At 41.1% G+C, this 19567-nt stretch overlaps 2 protein-coding genes across 3 annotated transcripts in view; both read right to left on the bottom strand.

Annotated features, from left to right (window-relative positions):
* Positions 1 to 698: 698 nt before the first annotated feature.
* Positions 699 to 14172, bottom strand: syt11b (synaptotagmin XIb). 2 transcript variants are annotated; one of them, XM_020041407.2, is made up of 4 exons: positions 14082 to 14172; positions 6454 to 7346; positions 3363 to 3483; positions 699 to 3215 (listed from the first exon to the last, which is right to left on the bottom strand). In XM_020041407.2, exons 2-4 carry the CDS (start codon positions 7342 to 7344, stop codon positions 2905 to 2907), a joined length of 1323 nt encoding a protein of 440 aa, XP_019896966.1. In that variant the 5' UTR covers positions 7345 to 7346; positions 14082 to 14172; the 3' UTR covers positions 699 to 2904. The 2 variants fall into 2 exon arrangements, with proteins under 2 accessions (XP_019896966.1, XP_010899547.1); XM_010901245.4 differs by lacking the exon at positions 14082 to 14172 and adding an exon at positions 11639 to 11929.
* Positions 12967 to 19567, bottom strand: part of si:dkey-239n17.4 (mothers against decapentaplegic homolog 4) — a 14295-nt gene continuing 7694 nt past the window's right edge. Inside the window, exons 8-11 of the mRNA XM_013139278.4 lie at positions 17690 to 17746; positions 16326 to 16509; positions 15846 to 16153; positions 12967 to 14609 (exon numbers count right to left, since the gene is read on the bottom strand). Coding sequence (XP_012994732.3) covers positions 14389 to 14609; positions 15846 to 16153; positions 16326 to 16509; positions 17690 to 17746 — 770 coding nt within the window. The 3' untranslated portion in view covers positions 12967 to 14388. The remainder of the gene's footprint in view (positions 14610 to 15845; positions 16154 to 16325; positions 16510 to 17689; positions 17747 to 19567) is intronic.

The following is a 19567-nucleotide window of genomic DNA, read 5'->3' as shown; positions in this document are numbered from 1 at the left end:
ACCACATCTTAACATCTGCTACTCTAATAGCAAGCGGTACATATCTCACTCTGGTCAGTCTTCAAGCCTAAACCTTGTTTGGTCAATACTAATTTCAGTTTGCTGCTGCCAATGACAAGAATGAGTTCCAAAATACAATCTTGATACACCCGTTTCACCTCACTCCTTTAAAAATAGCTGACAACTGCACCTGCTTAATCTGTTATTCCTCTCTGTACATGTCCCACCTTATTTATGTTAATTTAATATTTTTATCAATAAATGTTTATTTATACATATTTTTATCTTACATTGTTTATGTTGTTTTGTTTACTTTTTTGTTTTGCATTTGTATGCATTTTGGCCAGGGTGTCCTCGGATATGATGACTTACCAGGCTAAACAGTTACATAATTTGCTACTACATATTGTTGATTTCTTTCATTATGTCTCGATGACTGTAACGGTTCAAAGTGATATGCAATTGGTCACCCATTTACACCACTGATCTGACAACGGTCTTAAAGGACGACATCAGCCACAGTGTCTTACTACATTACAAAACATTGTGTAGCTGTGATAGTCATGATCTTGTTCAGCATGTTGATTCTTTTGATTACTGTATCTCTATGAGGGAACCAGCCTGTCTGCGAGCCTACATGTGTGTGTGTTTAGAAACCGGTCCTGTAAATTGTTTTCCTAAAAATGAGGAGCAAACAATGGAGTATACCTTTTTATTTTTACAGATTGAATGACCGTTAATGATACCAACACACAATTTAGCATCTGTGAAACATACTCAGCATCGTTTCAGACACTGGTTGCATAATCAGGCAAATGATACCTTGAAATAAAAATACTCTGTAACAATCCACAATCAGTCATTGTTAGTTGGTTTACATTAAGTTTAATAATTTCTTCCAAATCAGTTAACAAGGATATGTCAAAAAGGAGACAGCTACACTGAAAGTCAAAGGTCTGGAAAGTAAGGTCAATAAACAGTGAAACAGTGGTGGTTGTGATAGCAGATTAAGTTAAGGTTGCTTCCAACAGCAAAGAAAGGAACACAGTTGACTGCTTCTCCAGGTGCCCTGTGATGACACAATCCTGCAGTATCTTAATTCTTTTCACATTAGGTTTACTGAAAACTGTCACATTTTTTTCCAGACTGCACTGCAGTAAATGTTACACAGGTGTTGCAGCTACTGTATGCCTTGACTGAACACAGGGGGTGGTGAGGACAGAGCATCACCCATATAGAGACAAAGATTAACTAGTAGTGAAGATGTGTGGGTTCACTACTCTGTAAAATACTGTGACTTCAATTAATACAATGAACCAGTAAAAATAATTTGATATGTTACTGATCCAAATATAAAGACCTAAAGAAACAAGGAGCAGGGACAGAGAGGAAAAGGAGTGACAGTAAAATGTGGGAACGGGAGACAGACACTGATAAAAATGATAGAGAGACAGACAGGACAGGGAGAGGATGGAGAGCTTAATGACAGACCACCTGTGTCGAGTCCTTCTGGTCAAGATTTCAGCCAAGCCAGAAACTAGCAGAACACACACGCACACACCCATACACATACACTCACACACACACGCCCAAACACCTATACACACACACTCACACACACACACCCATACACCTATACACACACATACACACACACACACGCCCATACACCTATACACACACACTTATACAGACAAAACATCACCAAAAGCTTCAACCTGTGAATCTATTCATATTCTTAAAATTAGGAACAAAAATACATTAAAAGATGAGCAAGTCAACCAAGTCTAAAATCGTGCAACATACTGTTTAAATCCTTTGGAAACCACAAAGCAACACACGACTCTCATGTCAAAAAACTTTGTTCACGATTACTTTTCCATCAGTGACTTTCAGAGAACATCTGACACTACAAGCTGCAAACTAGCATGTGTTATTACCTAGTTATTACAGTACCAACACTCTAACCTGCTGCAGTGATATTTGCTTAAAATCATTTGCTTTAACAGTGGTCAATGCATTTTTTTTGAGAAGTTGTTGTATTTCATGTAATCACATTTATATTTTAACAGAAGCAACAAGTTCGCAGTTGTTTGAATGCACTCCATTTTCTTTCCAAATGAGTTCCTAAAATGGAATAAAACTAAAAATGTTTGCAGTGAAATCACATTTGTTCTTTCAACAAAGCATAATGGGTTTGTAATCTCTATGGACTTGGTGTTAGATACAGAGCATGCCATCATTTGTGTAATTATTTCATGGGCAAGGAATTTCTATCTGTTCTATTTGGTCCTATCTTTAGAGAGAGTCATTTGTATGAGCCTTTCTCAATACATGAGAAAAGGAATTATTGTAATCAATCTAAGCAATCGTTTCTTTAGTACATTTCAGTTGAAGATATTGCTGTTTCATTCAGACATGCAACAAATCAAAAGACAACAATGGCAGTGGGAGGATTTAGAACTTGGAGGAGTGGTTTTTTTGAGCATTTGCATGTACACCCACATCTCACCCTCAACTTCAGGAAACACAGCCTGACCAGAATTCAAAGCAGTCTTGAATTTTATCATGGTCATATTTTGGACAATTTATTTTGTATTTGTTACTCTTAACCTAATGCTTTCAGACAATGTTGGTCTCTAGGTGTGTGCTATAGGTATCTGTGTGGATGTTTATTACTTTGATTTGATCCTTTAATTGAACGTTCCATACTAACTACTGTGAAGTCCACTGTACAAGTCCCACCAGAAATGTTGTTCACTTTTCTGTTTGCATTATTCACAAGAGAAAGTATAACATGAGAAAAAAAGCCACTCTCTCTGCAATAAGTCCCTCTCTTCAGCTCCTCCACCTCCCTCCACACACTGGCAGAACCATACGCATGAGGTGTGTCAGTGTGAAGAGCTAATATTCACTGAGATTATGCCACTTCGATATCTGACGCCGGGGGTTTTCACAGACCTCCCGCCAGTGGGCGGCGCCAGAGGGACAGGGGCTGTGCAGGCCGAGGGGCAAGCGGCCCACTACCTCATTCTTTGTAGTGCGGTCGAAGTCGACCACCACAAACTCCACAGAGATCTCGGGTAGAAGCTCAGGCGGCACGTCGTAGATGAAGGACTCGTTGAAGACAGGGTTGAGAGTGCACTTCTTCACATGCGTCTTCTTCTTGGCGATGCGCTTGCGGCCGTAGAACACATTCACTTTCACATATGGGTCTGAAAATGAGGAAGATTTTGGAATGTTGTCTTATTGTATGTGAAAATGGAGTGCCCAACACAAAAGAAAACATACACAACACAATCTAACACACACATACACATGCATATACACGTGCACACACAAAACATAGTGGTAGAACTGACTTCCTGACAGGCCGCTGATGTCCATCTTAGGCAGGTGTTTGGCCTTCAGCACCACCACACTGAGGCGGTGGGAGACAGGCTGGTAGGACAGCGACACCAACAGCTCCCCACGGCTCTCACACTGCAAGAGGAGATGGAGATTCACACAGAGGCTGTAATTACAATCCAAAGGAGACACAAATGCAGAGGATTCAAACAAAGAGGATTAAATCAGAGAATTCATACACAGAGGATTCAAACAAAGATTATTAAATCAGAGAATTCAAACACAGAGGATTAAATCAGAGAATTCAAACACAGAGGATTCAAAAAGGATCCAGTCATATAATTCAAACGCAGACAATTCAAAGACAAACGCGTGCACACGTTTACCAACTGTTCGACATGAACAATTATATGGAATACATTCCTTTATGTGGAAACAGACTGATGTGATTCGTTCTTCTGTTAGTTTTTCTTACAAAGAAACATCACAATATATCTAAAACAGCATTTTGACTGATCTATGTATTCTGCATAGGTATAGAATGGAAAATAAACACTCAATCTAAACAGATGAACTGTGAAGCAAATCTGTCATGCCTGGCCTTTACACTGCAGTATATCCATACTGTAAACATTTAAGTCCGATACTGGTTCAAAATTCTATGCAAATGACTGTAGGTACATAATGTATGATGCCACAGACCATTGCACAAAAGCACTTTTTCATATTCACTTCCAATCCATCACTAAAAGAGCAACATCTAGTGATTGTAAAATGTGAAGTACTTGAAGCAGTTATTTAAAAAAAAGAATAGAAGCAGGTCGTTTTCAGTACCCCCTCAGCCTTTAGCATTAAATTGTTTATCACTGAGAAACTGCTCAAGAGGAAATCTAACTTCCTTGGTTTGAAATGCGCTATTGACTCTTTACATAGGAATGAATAGTGTCACTTTAATCAATGGCTTTGTTTTCACAGGTATAAACTGTCTTCACTAATGATGGAAGTCTCAGTAAGCAAGACATGACATTCCTGTATGGAAAGTTGTTTGACTGAAAACTTTGCCACAGTAAACTGATATTTACCCTGATACTATTACAGTAACCCCCATTATTATTTTTATCTAGTGTAGTTTTAATAGTCCTGTAACTTAGTATTCTAGTCAGGTGTGTTTGATTTTGCTGCAGTCTATCGACATCTCCTGTGTTTCTGCAAAACCTTACCCTCCACAGTGAGTACCGATAAACACTGTTCTGTTCAAAAGTTCTCTTTCAATGGGGGAGTTATTATCCCTGCAATGCATCCATGCTAAACATATCCATCTACATCTATTACACAACAGATGGGCTAAAATCCATGACTGGATAAGGATGGATAATGTCACAGGTACACAACTAAATCATATTGGAGAGTTAAACTAGGCAGGCATACATGTGTGAGTGGTGATAGTCAGTGTTAAACTAGGCAGACATACACGTGTGAGTGGTGATAGTCAGTGTTAAACTAGGCAGACATACATGTGTGAGTGGTGATAGAGTTAAACTAGGCAGACATACACGTGTGAGTGGTGATTGCCAGTGTTAAACTAGGCAGGCATACATGTGTGAGTGGTGATAGAGTTAAACTAGGCAGACATACACGTGTGAGTGGTGATTGCCAGTGTTAAACTAGGCAGGCATACATGTGTGAGTGGTGATAGTCAGTGTTAAACTAGGCAGACATACACGTGTGAGTGGTGATAGTCAGAGTTAAACTAGGCAGACATACACGTGTGAGTGGTGATAGTCAGTGTTAAACTAGGCAGACATACACGTGTGAGTGGTGATAGAGTTAATCTAAGCAGACATACACGTGTGAGTGGTGATAGTCAGAGTTAAACTAGGCAGACATACACGTGTGAGTGGTGATAGTCAGTGTTAAACTAGGCAGACATACATGTGTGAGTGGTGATAGTCAGAGTTAAACTAAGCAGACATACACGTGTGAGTGGTGATAGTCAGAGTTAAACTAGGCAGACATACATGTGTGAGTGGTGATAGTCAGAGTTAAACTAGGCAGACATACACGTGTGAGTGGTGATAGAGTTAAACTAGGCAGACATACACGTGTGAGTGGTGATAGTCAGTGTTAAACTAGGCAGACATACACGTGTGAGTGGTGATTGCCAGTGTTAAACTAGGCAGACATACACGTGTGAGTGGTGATAGTCAGAGTTAAACTAGGCAGACATACACGTGTGAGTGGTGATTGCCAGTGTTAAACTAGGCAGACATACATGTGTGAGTGGTGATAGTCAGTGTTAAACTAGGCAGACATACACGTGTTAGTGGTGATAGTCAGTGTTAAACTAGGCAGACATACACGTGTTAGTGGTGATAGTCAGTGTTAAACTAGGCAGACATACACGTGTGAGTGGTGATAGTCAGAGCGTGTCCAGGGAATTGGTGTCCGCAGAAATTGGACAATGGACACTCATTGTTATTGTTTTGTCAAGGCTGTTTTCATTGAACGTGTGAATTATAGGGCAACAGATGAAGACATAGGGTGAAGGCGGGCTGAAGAGAGTGGAGATGGGTATTAAACCCTGGTCTCCAGCGGGGTGACGCCAGGGCGGAGCATTATCCCTGGACCACGGCACTACACGCCACCACACATTCTGGATGAGTTAATTCAATGAGACGTGAGGCATTATGCCAGTGAGAGCTGATGTGTGTTCAGTAGTATGGGAGAGGCACTGCTGGTGTCCATATTGATGGTGTAATTGGGGTAGCCGAGGGGGGAGACAATGGATTGGGTTTAGTTGTCCTGATGGGGCTTAAACAGCTCGGCCACCTAGCATGACAGTCAGCGCAACATCATCATGTATCTTGGACCAATGTTTGTTTGTATTTAACAATACATACATCATTGTATTATACAGTAAAGAACAAGGGTATAGCATGTGTAAAAAAAAAAAAGACTATAATATATTAGAAATCCCTCTGTACCTTAGGCAGGCCTCCAACAATAAAACTGAGGAATGTTTGTTTTATCATTGTTATTTCCTTTTTTATGTTATTCAAATGTATACATAAAGAGATTTTTGTTAAACGGGTAACCTCCCCTCACCTGCATGTTCCTCTTGGTGATCTGCTTAGTGATGTGGACTCGCCCTGTGCTGGGCTCCAGCCCTGTCAGCGGCACCACCACCTCCCCGATGACATCGTCACGGGCAAACCGGTCGAAGCTGAGTACCAGGAGGTGCAACGTAAGCTCGGGCACCGAGCTGTAGGCTACCCCGTAGAACGTGAACGTCTCGTCAAACACGGGCTCCAACGTTTTCCTCAGGACCCTGGTCTTCACGCGGTGTTTCTTCTCTGGGAGGATGGTCATCTTCACGTAAGGGTCCGAGCTGTTCCCCTGCTCGTCTACTGCAGGCAGGCCTTGGGCTCCCACGATGGTCACCACCAAGGCCTTCTTAGGGAAGTTGTAGTCTACAGCCAGGCTAAGGGAGCCCAGGCTGGCTTCAGGTTCTGATTCTGGGTCAGAGGACACAGGGGTGAAAGGTGAGACGCTCTTGCTGCTGTTCTCGCTGTTGCTAGCTGAGCTGTCCAGGCAGCAGTAATCGGCCCTTACGGGCAGTGCCCGCTCCGCCCTTGGCTGAGCAGCAGGGGGCGCTAGGTGGCTCATCTGGAGATGAGTAGCAGCATCCACCACAACCACCCCGCGACGGCCACCCCTCTCTCTGTCTCTGTCTCCTTGCCAACCAGTGCGTCTGGGCATGCGTACTATCCTCTTGCTACTGCTGAGGGACTCTGGGTAGATACTGATGCCCTTCAGCATGTGGATGAACTTGTAGGGCGGGTCTTCAGCTGAGTCACAGTACTGGTCCCCATGGAGCTTGTAATGACCTCTCACCCGCAGGTAGCGACGCTGGCAGAAGGACCACAGGAGGACCAGGATCACCACGGCAACCACCAGTGCCCCTGCACCAATGAAACCAGCCAGTACTGGTGACATGTCTGCAGAGGCGGAAGAGGAAAACAGATAGGTCAGTGACATGTCTGAAAGGAGGTGTACCTGGAACACAGACAGGGGTGTACGCTCTCAGACAGGTCCAGATGTCTGCTGTATGATATACTTGGTTACTCGGTAGACTGCAGACCTTTCGTTAGCCAGGACCTGGATAGAGCCCCTGTTTAGAAATTCTCAAACTCAGGATATAATGAAAGCCCTTCAGTGGGCTCCTTATGGTCAGGTAGGTTTTATGACCACAGCAACCATGGGGAAACCCTGTAAACACTAGAAGTACTTTACACAGGACTGTACAGAGAACGAGATGGGATGGAGACAAGCAATATGGAAGCCATTCTCTACCTGGAATCATCAGGCAGTTCACACACATACACACACACACACACACACACACTGCAATGGTAGTCTCACTCCGGAAGGTAAAACACACACAGGCAGGGTGACAACTCATCTCACACTGTTCCTCTTTCTTAAAGTAATTACTCATGTCCCCCTTGATCCCAGTAAGCGTGTGTCTGATCCAGACTGATATGTTTCGTTACATCACACCAGGGCGTGTTGTCTGGCTCAATGTGACTTGGTGATACAGCCCCGTGTCCTGGCTACCAGCGTGTGTGACAGTGTGTGTGTGTGTGTGTGTGTGGGGGGGGGGGTTAGTCCCCACCCGCTAATTTGCTGCTGGTGTTGAGTGAGAGACTGTGATTGTATGCTGCACTCCTATGGGAGAGCTAACCGTGCTTCTAGACAGTGGACAGCCCCCAGGCGTGCTGATCGCTGCAGCAGGGCCAGCAGGCCAGGGAAGGAGCCCTTTGTTTGGCCAAGCCCCTGAAAATAGAAGCATTGTTGCCTCCCCCCCCCCCCCCTCACCCTACCACATTGAACACCACCCCACCAGCACTGGCCTGCTCTGTTTGTTGCTCTAGAGTTCAGATTCAAACAACATATTTATATTGTATATCTTTTTTCAACTTTTTATCTCTCTATCTGTCTAACATCCCTCTGTCTTTCAACAAAAGACTGCGCCCTTTCTTCCTGGTTTTGTTCATTGGCATTTTGGGTAGGAATACCATGAGGATGATGTCAGATTTTGGAAGGAGCTTAATGACAGCTGAGCCCGTTGCCCTAGAAACACACCGGGGGAGGGGTGGGGTGTCTGCAGTAGTAAACTCTCCAGCAGAGACGGTCCACTAAATGTGTTGAGTAAAATCATACAGTGAGTTGAGTGTACTGAACAAGCAAACAAAAATGCGCCTGAGATATCTTATTTAATTAGACAATACCACATTCCTCAGTGAAATATTTAGTGGTTTATGGAGATTAACAGGATGCAGTCAATGCTGTTGTCACCCTTCTGCATAACCTACAGTCTGTTGTTACCCCTTCTGCATAACCTACAGTCTGTTGTTACCCTTCTGCATAACCTACAGTCTGTTGTTACCCTTCTGCATAACCTACAGTCTGTTGTTACCCTTCTGCATAACCTACAGTCTGTTGTTACCCCTTCTGCATAACCTACAGTCTGTTGTTACCCTTCTGCATAACCTACAGTCTGTTGTTACCCCTTCTGCATAACCTACAGTCTGTTGTTACCCTTCTGCATAACCTACAGTCTGTTGTTACCCCTTCTGCATAACCTACAGTCTGGTGTTACCCCTTCTGCATAACCTACAGTCTGTTGTTACCCTTCTGCATAACCTACAGTCTGTTGTTACGCCTTCTGCATAACCTACAGTCTGTTGTTACCCGTTCTGCATAACCTACAGTCTGTTGTTACCCCTTCTGCATAACCTACAGTCTGTTTTTACCCCTTCTGCATAACCTACAGTCTGTTGTTACCCTTCTGCATAACCTAGTCTGTTGTTACCCCTTCTGCATAACCTACAGTCTGTTGTTACCCTTCTGCATAACCTACAGTCTGTTGTTACGCCTTCTGCATAACCTACAGTCTGTTGTTACCCCTTCTGCATAACCTACAGTCTGTTGTTACCCCTTCTGCATAACCTATAGTCTGTTGTTACCCTTTCTGCATAACCTACAGTCTGTTGTTACCCCTTCTGCATAACCTACAGTCTGTTGTTACCCCTTCTGCATAACCTACAGTCTGTTGTTACCCCTTCTGCATAACCTACAGTCTGTTGTTACGCCTTCTGCATAACCTACAGTCTGTTGTTACGCCTTCTGAATAACCTACAGTCTGTTGTTACCCCTTCTGCATAACCTACAGTCTGTTGTTACCCCTTCTGCATAACCTACAGTCTGTTGTTACCCTTCTGCATAACCTACAGTCTGTTGTTACCCTTCTGCATAACCTACAGTCTGTTGTTACGCCTTCTGCATAACCTACATTCTGTTGTTACCCCTTCTGCATAACCTACAGTCTGTTTTTACCCCTTCTGCATAACCTACAGTCTGTTGTTACGCCTTCTGCATAACCTACAGACTGATGCACAGCTGAGGCAAGGGTGGATCATTATTTAAGATCCTAGATGAAATTCTGTCCTAACAACTTTACTGTAGAGGCCATTCCAAATCCTACCATCCCAAATGCAGAGTTGAACATATCTTACAACTGAAATGAGCGTGGTACAATTTTCTTGAATATACAGTGCTGCTGTGCCATAAAAACAATTAAACATTCAGTTGATTTCAACTCAAAGTTTGGAAGTATGTTCTGGTCTTTCAACCCATGAAGTTGTTTTTGACAATGATTTTAATCAAAAGGGGCTCCAAGTAGCACAAAGGTCTAAGTCACTGCCTCGCTGTGGCTGTGTCATAGCGGCCATGAGTTTGAATCCTCAACCTCCTGGTAGAGTGAGCAGTATGATAAGAAGAAGGTCAGTGTGTGTATACAGTCTATTGGAGGATACGTCTCCATCTTGGATTCTCCTGAACCAGCCTTCCTGTCTGCCAGGCGCCGGGTGGTACAGCTTAACCCCCATCACCCACTCAGCCTGGGAGACAGAGTGCCGAGTAACCATGAAACACAGAGGGACAATCTATCTGCATTGGCAATCTTTCAGCTTCTGTTTTGCCTATTAGCGTAAGATTCCGATAATTTGTAGAACTCAGATTGTGATGTGAACCAGATGTGTCTTAATCTTTATGCTGAGTGACCTAGATTCGATTCTCGATGATAGTTGCCTAAACATTAGCTGTAATCTGGCTTTCTAGAGTCTGCCTGTCTGAAGTGCACCTTTATCTCGAACCAGTCTATTATCTTCTCTCCTAACTGCAGCGAAACGTTCTGCACTCAGGAGGCTGAGGGTCAACAAGATATATGCTATAAGTTACACTCTAGACTTAGTTGCACAATTGTCTGATCAAAGGCAAAATGCAAACTCCTTGTTGGTAATGTGTAATAAGGTCTTCCAGCTGTTCGATGTTTAGATTGTTTAATCTCAAGTCAACAAAAAAATATGAGAGTGCATGAAAGCATCCTCTTCTGAGTGAATAAACAGTCAACTCCAATAGGTCCCAGCCTATTCCTGACACTTTGAGAAAAAGCTTGTTGGTTTACATTTTCTTTGGTTTGGTTTTAACACTTGGGTTGCTCTATTCTTCTGATGATTTATTATCCCAAACCCTTACCAGTCTCCATCACCTTTTCATGTAACTTAGCAGGTTTTTTCACGGTTTAGGTCACCAATACCCCTTGCTATCCGAGCACATCTTGTTTTGACAACGTGGTATTAAACAACAGCTTATAGATCTTAATTAAAAACTCGAGGTCTGATCAACTTGGAGCCTCATTTGGTTAATCTCGTAGTACTCCTAAACAAAAACAAAGGAGCGGGGGCTGGCGAAGCTTATCCGGGAATAGACATCACGTCATCACTAACCACCCCATCGTACGCGCACACAGAAAGCCTTTGGGAGAAGTGATAGGCCGCAGTACTTGATAAAATAGGCTTAAATTAAATGGCCGCCATATGCTACTGGGCGTAATTATTTGTTGACAATAAAAATCTAATAATTTCATGAAGAAATACTGCATTTACAAAGTATATCTGTTTTGAATTGGTCTATGTGCGATGATGATGAATCGTTCCACATACAAATGACATCCGATGCCATATAGGCCTTGGAATGAATGTCCAATTGACATTTGGCAATCTTTGATGATAGTAAACTAAATCACAATCATATGATGTTATGGTGGGCTCAGTCTTATAAGGAATTATTTCATAAAACGAATGGGCATTTTGTTTTGCACTAACACAATGGAAATAAGCCAGAATAAAATTTTAGGAAACAAAATATGAAAAGGTCTGCTACCTACCATATTCAGGTCGTAATTCCGTGATCTCAGCCATTTTGAGAATTAGCGCAGGATCCTTCCCTGGCCGCCCGGATAAAAATGTAAAAATAAGACAATGACAATTTGTCCCTATTTTATATCCATAGGGAATGAGGAAACTAATCCGGTAAATGAGCTAAAAGGACTATAAATTACGGTCGTTTTCCTCTTTTCATATGATCTATTCGCTGCCTATCTGCAAAACTCAATGATGCTCTTTCTGGGATGCGGATGCTGCGTGGGGCTCGAGTCTGGTACTCGCAATCTACGGCAGGAGAGTTAATTAAGACCCGCCTTGGTGTGACGTCACAGAATGTCATTTTTCATGTTTTTGATTTAACCAGTTGTTATTGTCAATGGCCAAAGTCATATTTGTAAAAAAAAGAGCAAATAAACGCTAAGCTTTACACAGGGAATAGACATATGAACATTAAATGACCCCAAATACAGCAGGAGTCTTATACACTTAGGTTTGGGGTATTCAAGAGGTGTACTTGTTCAGTTTATTTAGAAGTGAGGAGTGAAGAAAATGTCAAGCTTAAAGGGGATCTACCTACTCGAGACAGTCAAAGTCGAGATAATTGCCCCTGAAGCACATCTGAGACTGTTCCGGTTCTTATAATGCTGCTTGCTCAACCATGAAGTCTACACCATTATCTTTACATACAGGAAGGAATTCACTTCATGGCCTTCTACCTTTCAAAAACATTGATATGGTCTAAAAGGACATGTACTCTTCTAATCTTCACCCGGTCCAGCCAGAGGACTGGCCACCACTCAGACTGTGGTTCCTCTCTAGGTTGCCTGGCCAGTGTGCATCAATTCCTGTTGTTGCTTGCTCTTTGGGCTTTCAGGCTACATATCTGTAAAAGCACCTAGTGACAAATGCTGATAAAAAAAGGGCTTTATAAAATACATCTGATTGATTGAGCTGATTGGTGCTGAAGCCGCCAATCAGCTGCAGCGTGTCAAGTCAGGGCAACCATATTCAACAACAACCCTTCAAATCCAGAGGGGCATTAACCTAAACAGGCTTGTTGATAAGTTGTTGCTAGTGTGAGTAGCGTGGTGTTGGTGGGTCAATAAACCACTGTGTACAGGTAACTATGAGTGTTCATGAAGGGGCAGTTAACAACACGGATGCCAAATAATGAACTTGTTGAGGAGCTTTTTAGCGGCAAGTCTAAGGACTGTGTTGCCAGTTAAGTCATAGATCATACAGTGTAAGTAAATGACCAATTACTTTTAGATGGGAAGGAGAGCATCCTTTCAGATGGTTGATTGGCAACAATACACCATAAATTACCGTAGAGGTTTTATAAAAACAGTTTAATTCTTAGTAAACTTTGTAATAGTTAAAACCTGCATCCAGCATATGTAAATCAATTATTTTGCATGTAAAACACCCAAAAGACCATCATAAACTACCTTCAGGATAAAGGTATAACTCCCAATATTTGGTATATTCTAACTCAATAATGAATCTATGTGACATCTATGTAAGACAGACATAAGCTGACTACGGACAGCTGAAAGTATACTGTAAGAACCTTGATTGCAGCTAATATACTGATTTACAAGAACAGTAAGCCTTATAGGCACAGGGGAAATACATAATAAATAATATTATACACATTTCATAATTTGCTCATCATTGATCCTCACATGATTAGGCATAGGGGCTTGAAGAGAAGCAGAGGCCCTCAGGTGTGATTTAAAGTGTCCCACATTAGACAGAAATAAATATATGAAAACAATATACTTGCAAGACTGTGTAGTACCCAGATGGCTCACTAGGTGTCCTACCAGACCAAGGTAATCCAGCCAAGGAACTCACGACAGTTATCACAGCATGAGACTACCGGTGTCCTGACTTTGCTGACACACAGTCTTTAGTTGCAGTAAATACTTCACATCACTTGAGATGAGGAACATTGAGTAGGAATGTACTGGGAAAAAACAACAAACGAAGGCCTTTTTTGTGGGGATGTAATCTTTTGTTGGTACTTCAGAATTAAGGCACTGGATGAATTAACGTAATGGTATTATAGTTAAGGGTGTATCTTGGCATTCATCAAGACAAATAGCTTTGGTTGAGCAGGACAAAAAACAACGATAGGCACATTCAGCAGAGGTTTTTTGGCCATAAAGTAGGCAGTGCATTCTTTTACTTTCTGATAAAAATGGGCTCTGTTCATCTGCTTGGGGAGGAAACATACTGATTCAAACCTTCCATCAATAAATATAATATATGAGATTCCATTACTTTTTTTAAGTAACTAAGTTTCACTAAGTCACTTAGGTTGATTGAAATTACTGATGCAGAATATGCTGATGCTGAATGTACTTACTATAATATCTACTAAGAACAAGAGACCTCACTCATTAAATTAATGTACAGCATAATTGTAAAGACGCTATATACCTGTGTGAGTCTGCAGCCCAGTAATCAAGGCATTGGTCCGACGCTGTTAAAGGTAGAATCCACTGAAGGTTTTCAAGGGTGACCGTCTGACCAGTGTCCAAAGTACTTAAGGTCCCAGGTCATTGGGCCAGTGGGTCATCTCCAATTGTAACTTTTTGCCTAAACTTAACCCTACATGCCAGAAATAACCTTTATCCTAGTGGGGACTAGCAAAAGCTCCCCACAAGGTCAAATGTGTCTTGTTTTACTATACTTATGGGGACACTGCACCCCCACCAGGTTAGTGAAACATAAAAACACCAAGAGCTCAGTTGACATGACCGTGTCCTCCCGGGTCAGCCAGAGGCATGGTGTGCAGCACCTCATCCAGCAGCTGCAGGGCACGATGCAGGTGGACCTCCACCCAGCAGGGGGTGTGCTTGATGCTCTTCCGAGGGTAGTCGGGACCCCAGCCCTTCACGAAGCTCAGCCTCAGGATACACAGGCGTCGCAGGTCGTCCACGCCTATCCCCGCTGCTGCGGACAGACCTGGGAGAGGAGAGTCACCAAATGACTGATATATACGTACAGATAACAAACTGATATAATACAGACTGATATATATGTACAGATAACAAACTGATATAATACAGACTGATATATACGTACAGATAACAAACTGATATAATAATGACTGATATATACGTACAGATAACAAACTGATATAATAATGACCGATATATACGTACAGATAACCAACTGATATAATAATGACTGATATATATGTACAGATAACCAACTGATATAATAATGACTGATATATACGTACAGATAACAAACTGATATAATAATAACATATATACGTACAGATAAACTGATATAATAATGACTGATATATACGTACAGATAAACTGATATAATAATGACTGATATATACGTACAGATAAACTGATATAATAATGACTGATATATACGTACAGATAAACTGATATAATAATGACTGATATATACGTACAGATAACAAACTGATATAATAATGACTGATATATACGTACAGATAACAAACTGATATAATAATGACTGATATATATGTACAGATAACCAACTGATATAATAATGACCGATATATACGTACAGATAAACTGATATAATAATGACCGATATATATGTACAGATAACAAACTGATATAATAATGACTGATATATACGTACAGATAACAAACTGATATAATAATGACTGATATATATGTACAGATAACCAACTGATATAATAATGACCGATATATACGTACAGATAAACTGATATAATAATGACTGATATATATGTACAGATAACCAACTGATATAATAATGACTGATATATATGTACAGATAACAAACTGATATAATAATGACTGATATATACGTACAGATAACAAACTGATATAATAATGACTGATATATACGTACAGATAACAAACTGATATAATAATGACTGATATATATGTACAGATAACCAACTGATATAATAATGACCGATATATACGTACAGATAAACTGATATAATAATGACTGATATATATGTACAGATAACCAACTGATATAATAATGACTGATATATATGTACAGATAACAAACTGATATAATAATGACTGATATATAGGTACAGATAACAAACTGATATAATAATGACTGATATATATGTACAGATAACAAACTGATATAATAATGACTGATACATACAGATCATGAGAGACTGACAGAGAGGGGTATAAGGACAGAGAAGAGAAACGGACAGTGACTCACTGACTGCCGGGGCGATCCCCCCCACGCTGCCCGGCCCCGGGATGTTTCCTGCCACCGCCGCCGCCTGAGCCGCCGCCGCCGCCTGGGCCGTGGCAGCCTGCTGCTGCATCTGCCGGTGGCACTGGCGCAGGTCAAACACCTTGATGTAGGCCCCCGGGTAGATCTTGTGGACGGCGTCTCCCGGAGCTCGGCCCGCCTCCCGGTCCAGGTAGTAGCTCTGCACGAACACGGCATGGTCGCTTAGGCAACGCATCCACACGTCGCCCTCACCGCGGCACTCCAGCTGCACCCCCTTCCCGATGTGCAACCTGGCAGACGGAGAGCAGACGCCGGTCAAGACAAACCCAGGCGATAGAGACCTAATTGATCAGGGCCATGAATACGCGTCGCAGCTGTTTTTTCCCCACCCCAATAAAGCTTGTGATTGGTCAGCTTGTGACTGATTAGCTTGTGATTGGACTACACGGCACGCAGATAGACCTTGCTCGTTCACTGGAGTCGGTGCGGTGCACGTTGCTGAGCTGTCCCAGACAGAAGCGATCTCCCCCCGACGGGTCCACGTATCCGTCCACCGTCACCACAGGGCAGTTAGCCAGGACCTTGAACATCTCCCCCACCTGGATGTCCATCTCAAAATAGGAGATGGAGCACCAGAACTCTGGACCTGACAACACACACATAAGGCACATGAAATACTGCAGCACGGCTTTCATGTGGCCCTCCTGTGGCTCGAGCAGTATTTTGTGTGTTTGTGTGTGTGTATACCTCAGGGCCGGATTATGGGCTGAGCAAATGGGGCCAGGGCCCAGAGGCCTCTGACCATTAAGGGCTCCACCTCAACTCTTACCAGGGTCCCTCCACAAACTATACTAAGGTCCCTCCTCCTCAACCTATACAGGGGCCTCTAACTACCAGCGTGTTCAATATTAAATCTATTTAATATTATGTATTTAATATTATAGATTATACACAGTTAATTTAAATTAGATGCTTCCATGAATGTGAGCCAATAATAATATTGATTATTATTATTAGTGTTTAGAGCTATTCTGTAGGTGTTGTAGTATGCAATGATTGTTCTCAGCCTCACTTTTAAGTTGCTATGGATAAAACAAAGCATTTGCTAAATGACTTAATTAATATATATATATATATATATATATATATATATATATATATATATATATATTTGACTATTTTAACTGATATTAACAATATATAAAAGAACATTACATAATATTCACAACATTAAGCTAGAACAATGCTTTAGATTATTATGATTTGAAATATTTAGTACATTTCCTAACACCAGGACAATAGCACAGAAATTATAGTACAACAGTTATTGTATCATTGTTATTGTAACTGCCCTGTTTCTTGTCGAAAAATGTTGGCCACTGTTAAATTTAAAGAAATTATAAATATGTTTTCTTAGTAAAACCAATTAAAGCATTCTTATACGTAAATTTTTTCAAAACAAATTTAGGTTGCTTTTTGAAAGTGAGAGTGACAACTATCAGTTTTGTCTAACCTAGCTTGTCATCAAATAAGTGATTTATAGTGCTGTAGATAATTTGTTTTGTGAATTATGGATAAATAACGCTAGCGCAGGGGTGCTTCAAAAATAAAAGCAAAAAATGAAAAGGAAGGAGATGTTACAGAAAAAGTCTCAGTAATTTCTTTTTCTTTTCATAATCAACGTGAAAATCTAAGAGGATAAGAAGTGGTTTTACGTCGGGGGAACTTTGTGTGTGTGAACATCGCGTAAGTTTGGGGCTGGGGGGGACCTCCAAAGACCCTCGAGCCCAGGGGCTTCATAGAAAGTAGAACCGTCCTTGGTGTACCTGGATGGTTGGAGACTGGCTGAGGAAAGGCTGTTGCACTGTGATGTTGCTGAGACCCTTTGAAGAGAAATGAAATAGCAAATACATTTATTACTATATTTTAGACATCAATTACTGTGAAAAAGTCTTAGGCCATCTGAGATGAACGTTTAAAGCCATTTATCTTAGCTGCTATTATTTGTTACAAACACTACTGTATATGACATTGAAGTAAACATTAATACAATGCAAAAGTCGGTGTGGCCTCCCTTGCAAAACGGAAGCAATATGTTTTAGTAGACCAACATGTCATCCTTTTTTAAGTAATTTTTGCAGGATGTTATATAGTATTTTAAGAGCAATTATACCACAGTATAGTTGAATACTATACAGTAATAGAAAGAGTTCAATAATAGACAGTAACTCCTGATACCCAAGAATGTTGAATGTCTTCAGGACAGACATACGAGACACCTACCGGTAATCATAATGTAAACAGCCAACAAACCACAACATTTAAAAGTAATAAACCCCAAAAAAATGTAAGGAGTTTATAACTGTCATGTAAACAACAGTAGCCAGTGAAAAACAACATAAGCAAACATGTACTAGCAGAAAGTATTTTTTTGTTTTTATTTACATGCTTTATAAGTGAATTAATCCTTTTTCATGTTTTGGTTGCTACAGACACAGCCAGGTTGTTTATTTGCCTAATTCTATTTTTATATATCAAAACATGTGAAGGCATAAAATAATTCATTAAACATAAACCATTTCTTCTAGTAAATGGTTTGTTTTGTTGTTAGTTCATTTTAAGCCTATAAACTGATACCTGCAGGCTGGTAAGCTTATTCTTTTGTCTGTTCTCTCACTACATTTCACATTTGGGACAATGTGAAATGTAGTGAGATTTTATCATTGTGATTTTATACAGACCCGGAAAAAATTAAGAGAACACTGCAACTTTTTCTTTTCTTTCCAAAAAAGTTGAAAAGGAAAGTTTTGAGTGAGGAACAGAAGAGTTAAATTTGCAGTGGTCTCTTAATTTTAACCCTTCTGTTTCTCACTCAAAACCTTCCTTTTTGACTTTTTTGGAAAGGAAAGAAAAAGTTGCAGTGGTCTCTTAATTTTTTCCAGAACTGTATTTTGTTAATTCTTGATTGCTTTTTATTTAATAATATACTGTGGGGAGAACAAGTATTTGATACACTGCCCATTTTGCAGGTTTTCCTACTTACAAAGCATGAGGTCTGTAATTTTTATCATAGGTATACTTCAACTGTGAGAGACGGAATCTAAAACAAAAATCCAGAAAATCACATCGTATGATTTTTAAATAATTAATTTGCATTTTATTGCATGACATTAGTATTTGATCACCTACCAACCAGTAAGAATTCCGTCTCTCACAGACCTGTTATTTCTTCTTTAAGAAGCCCTCCTGTTCTCCACTCATTACCTGTATTAACTGCACCTGTTTGAACTTGTTTCCTGTATAAAAGACACCTGTCCACACACTCAATCAAACAGACTCCAACCTCTCCACAATGGCCAAGACCAGAGAGCTGTGTAAGGACATCAGGAATACAATTGTAGACCTGCACAAGGCTGGGATGGGCTACAGGACAACAGGCAAGCAGCTTGGTGAGAAGGCAACAACTGTTGGCGCAATTATTAGAAAATGGAAGAAGTTCAAGATGACGGTCAATCTCCCTCGGTCTGGGGCTCCATGCAAAATCTCACCTCGTGGGGCATCAGTGATCATGAGGAAGGTGAGGGATGAGCCCAGAACTACACGGCAGGACCTGGTCAATGACCTGAAGAGAGCTGGGACCACAGTCTCAAAGAAAACCATTAGTAACACACTACGCCGTCATGCAGCGCACGTAAGGTCCCCCT

Source organism: Esox lucius, chromosome 20 (genome assembly GCF_011004845.1).
Source record: "Esox lucius isolate fEsoLuc1 chromosome 20, fEsoLuc1.pri, whole genome shotgun sequence".
Taxonomy (NCBI): Eukaryota; Metazoa; Chordata; class Actinopteri; order Esociformes; family Esocidae; genus Esox; species Esox lucius.
Note: the sequence above shows the minus strand (reverse complement) of the source record. Positions and strands in the feature narration are given on the sequence as shown.

Excerpts from the sequence above, each read along its gene's own strand:
- syt11b (XM_010901245.4), bottom strand. The coding sequence starts at position 11,672 with ATGGCTGAGATCACGGAATTACGACCTGAATATG. Across the intron at positions 3,484-6,453 it reads TCACCAAGAGGAACATGCAG|TGTGAGAGCCGTGGGGAGCT; the intron begins GTGAGGGGAGGT and ends CTCCTCTTGCAG. Across the intron at positions 3,216-3,362 it reads CATCAGCGGCCTGTCAGGAA|ACCCATATGTGAAAGTGAAT; the intron begins GTCAGTTCTACC and ends CCTCATTTTCAG.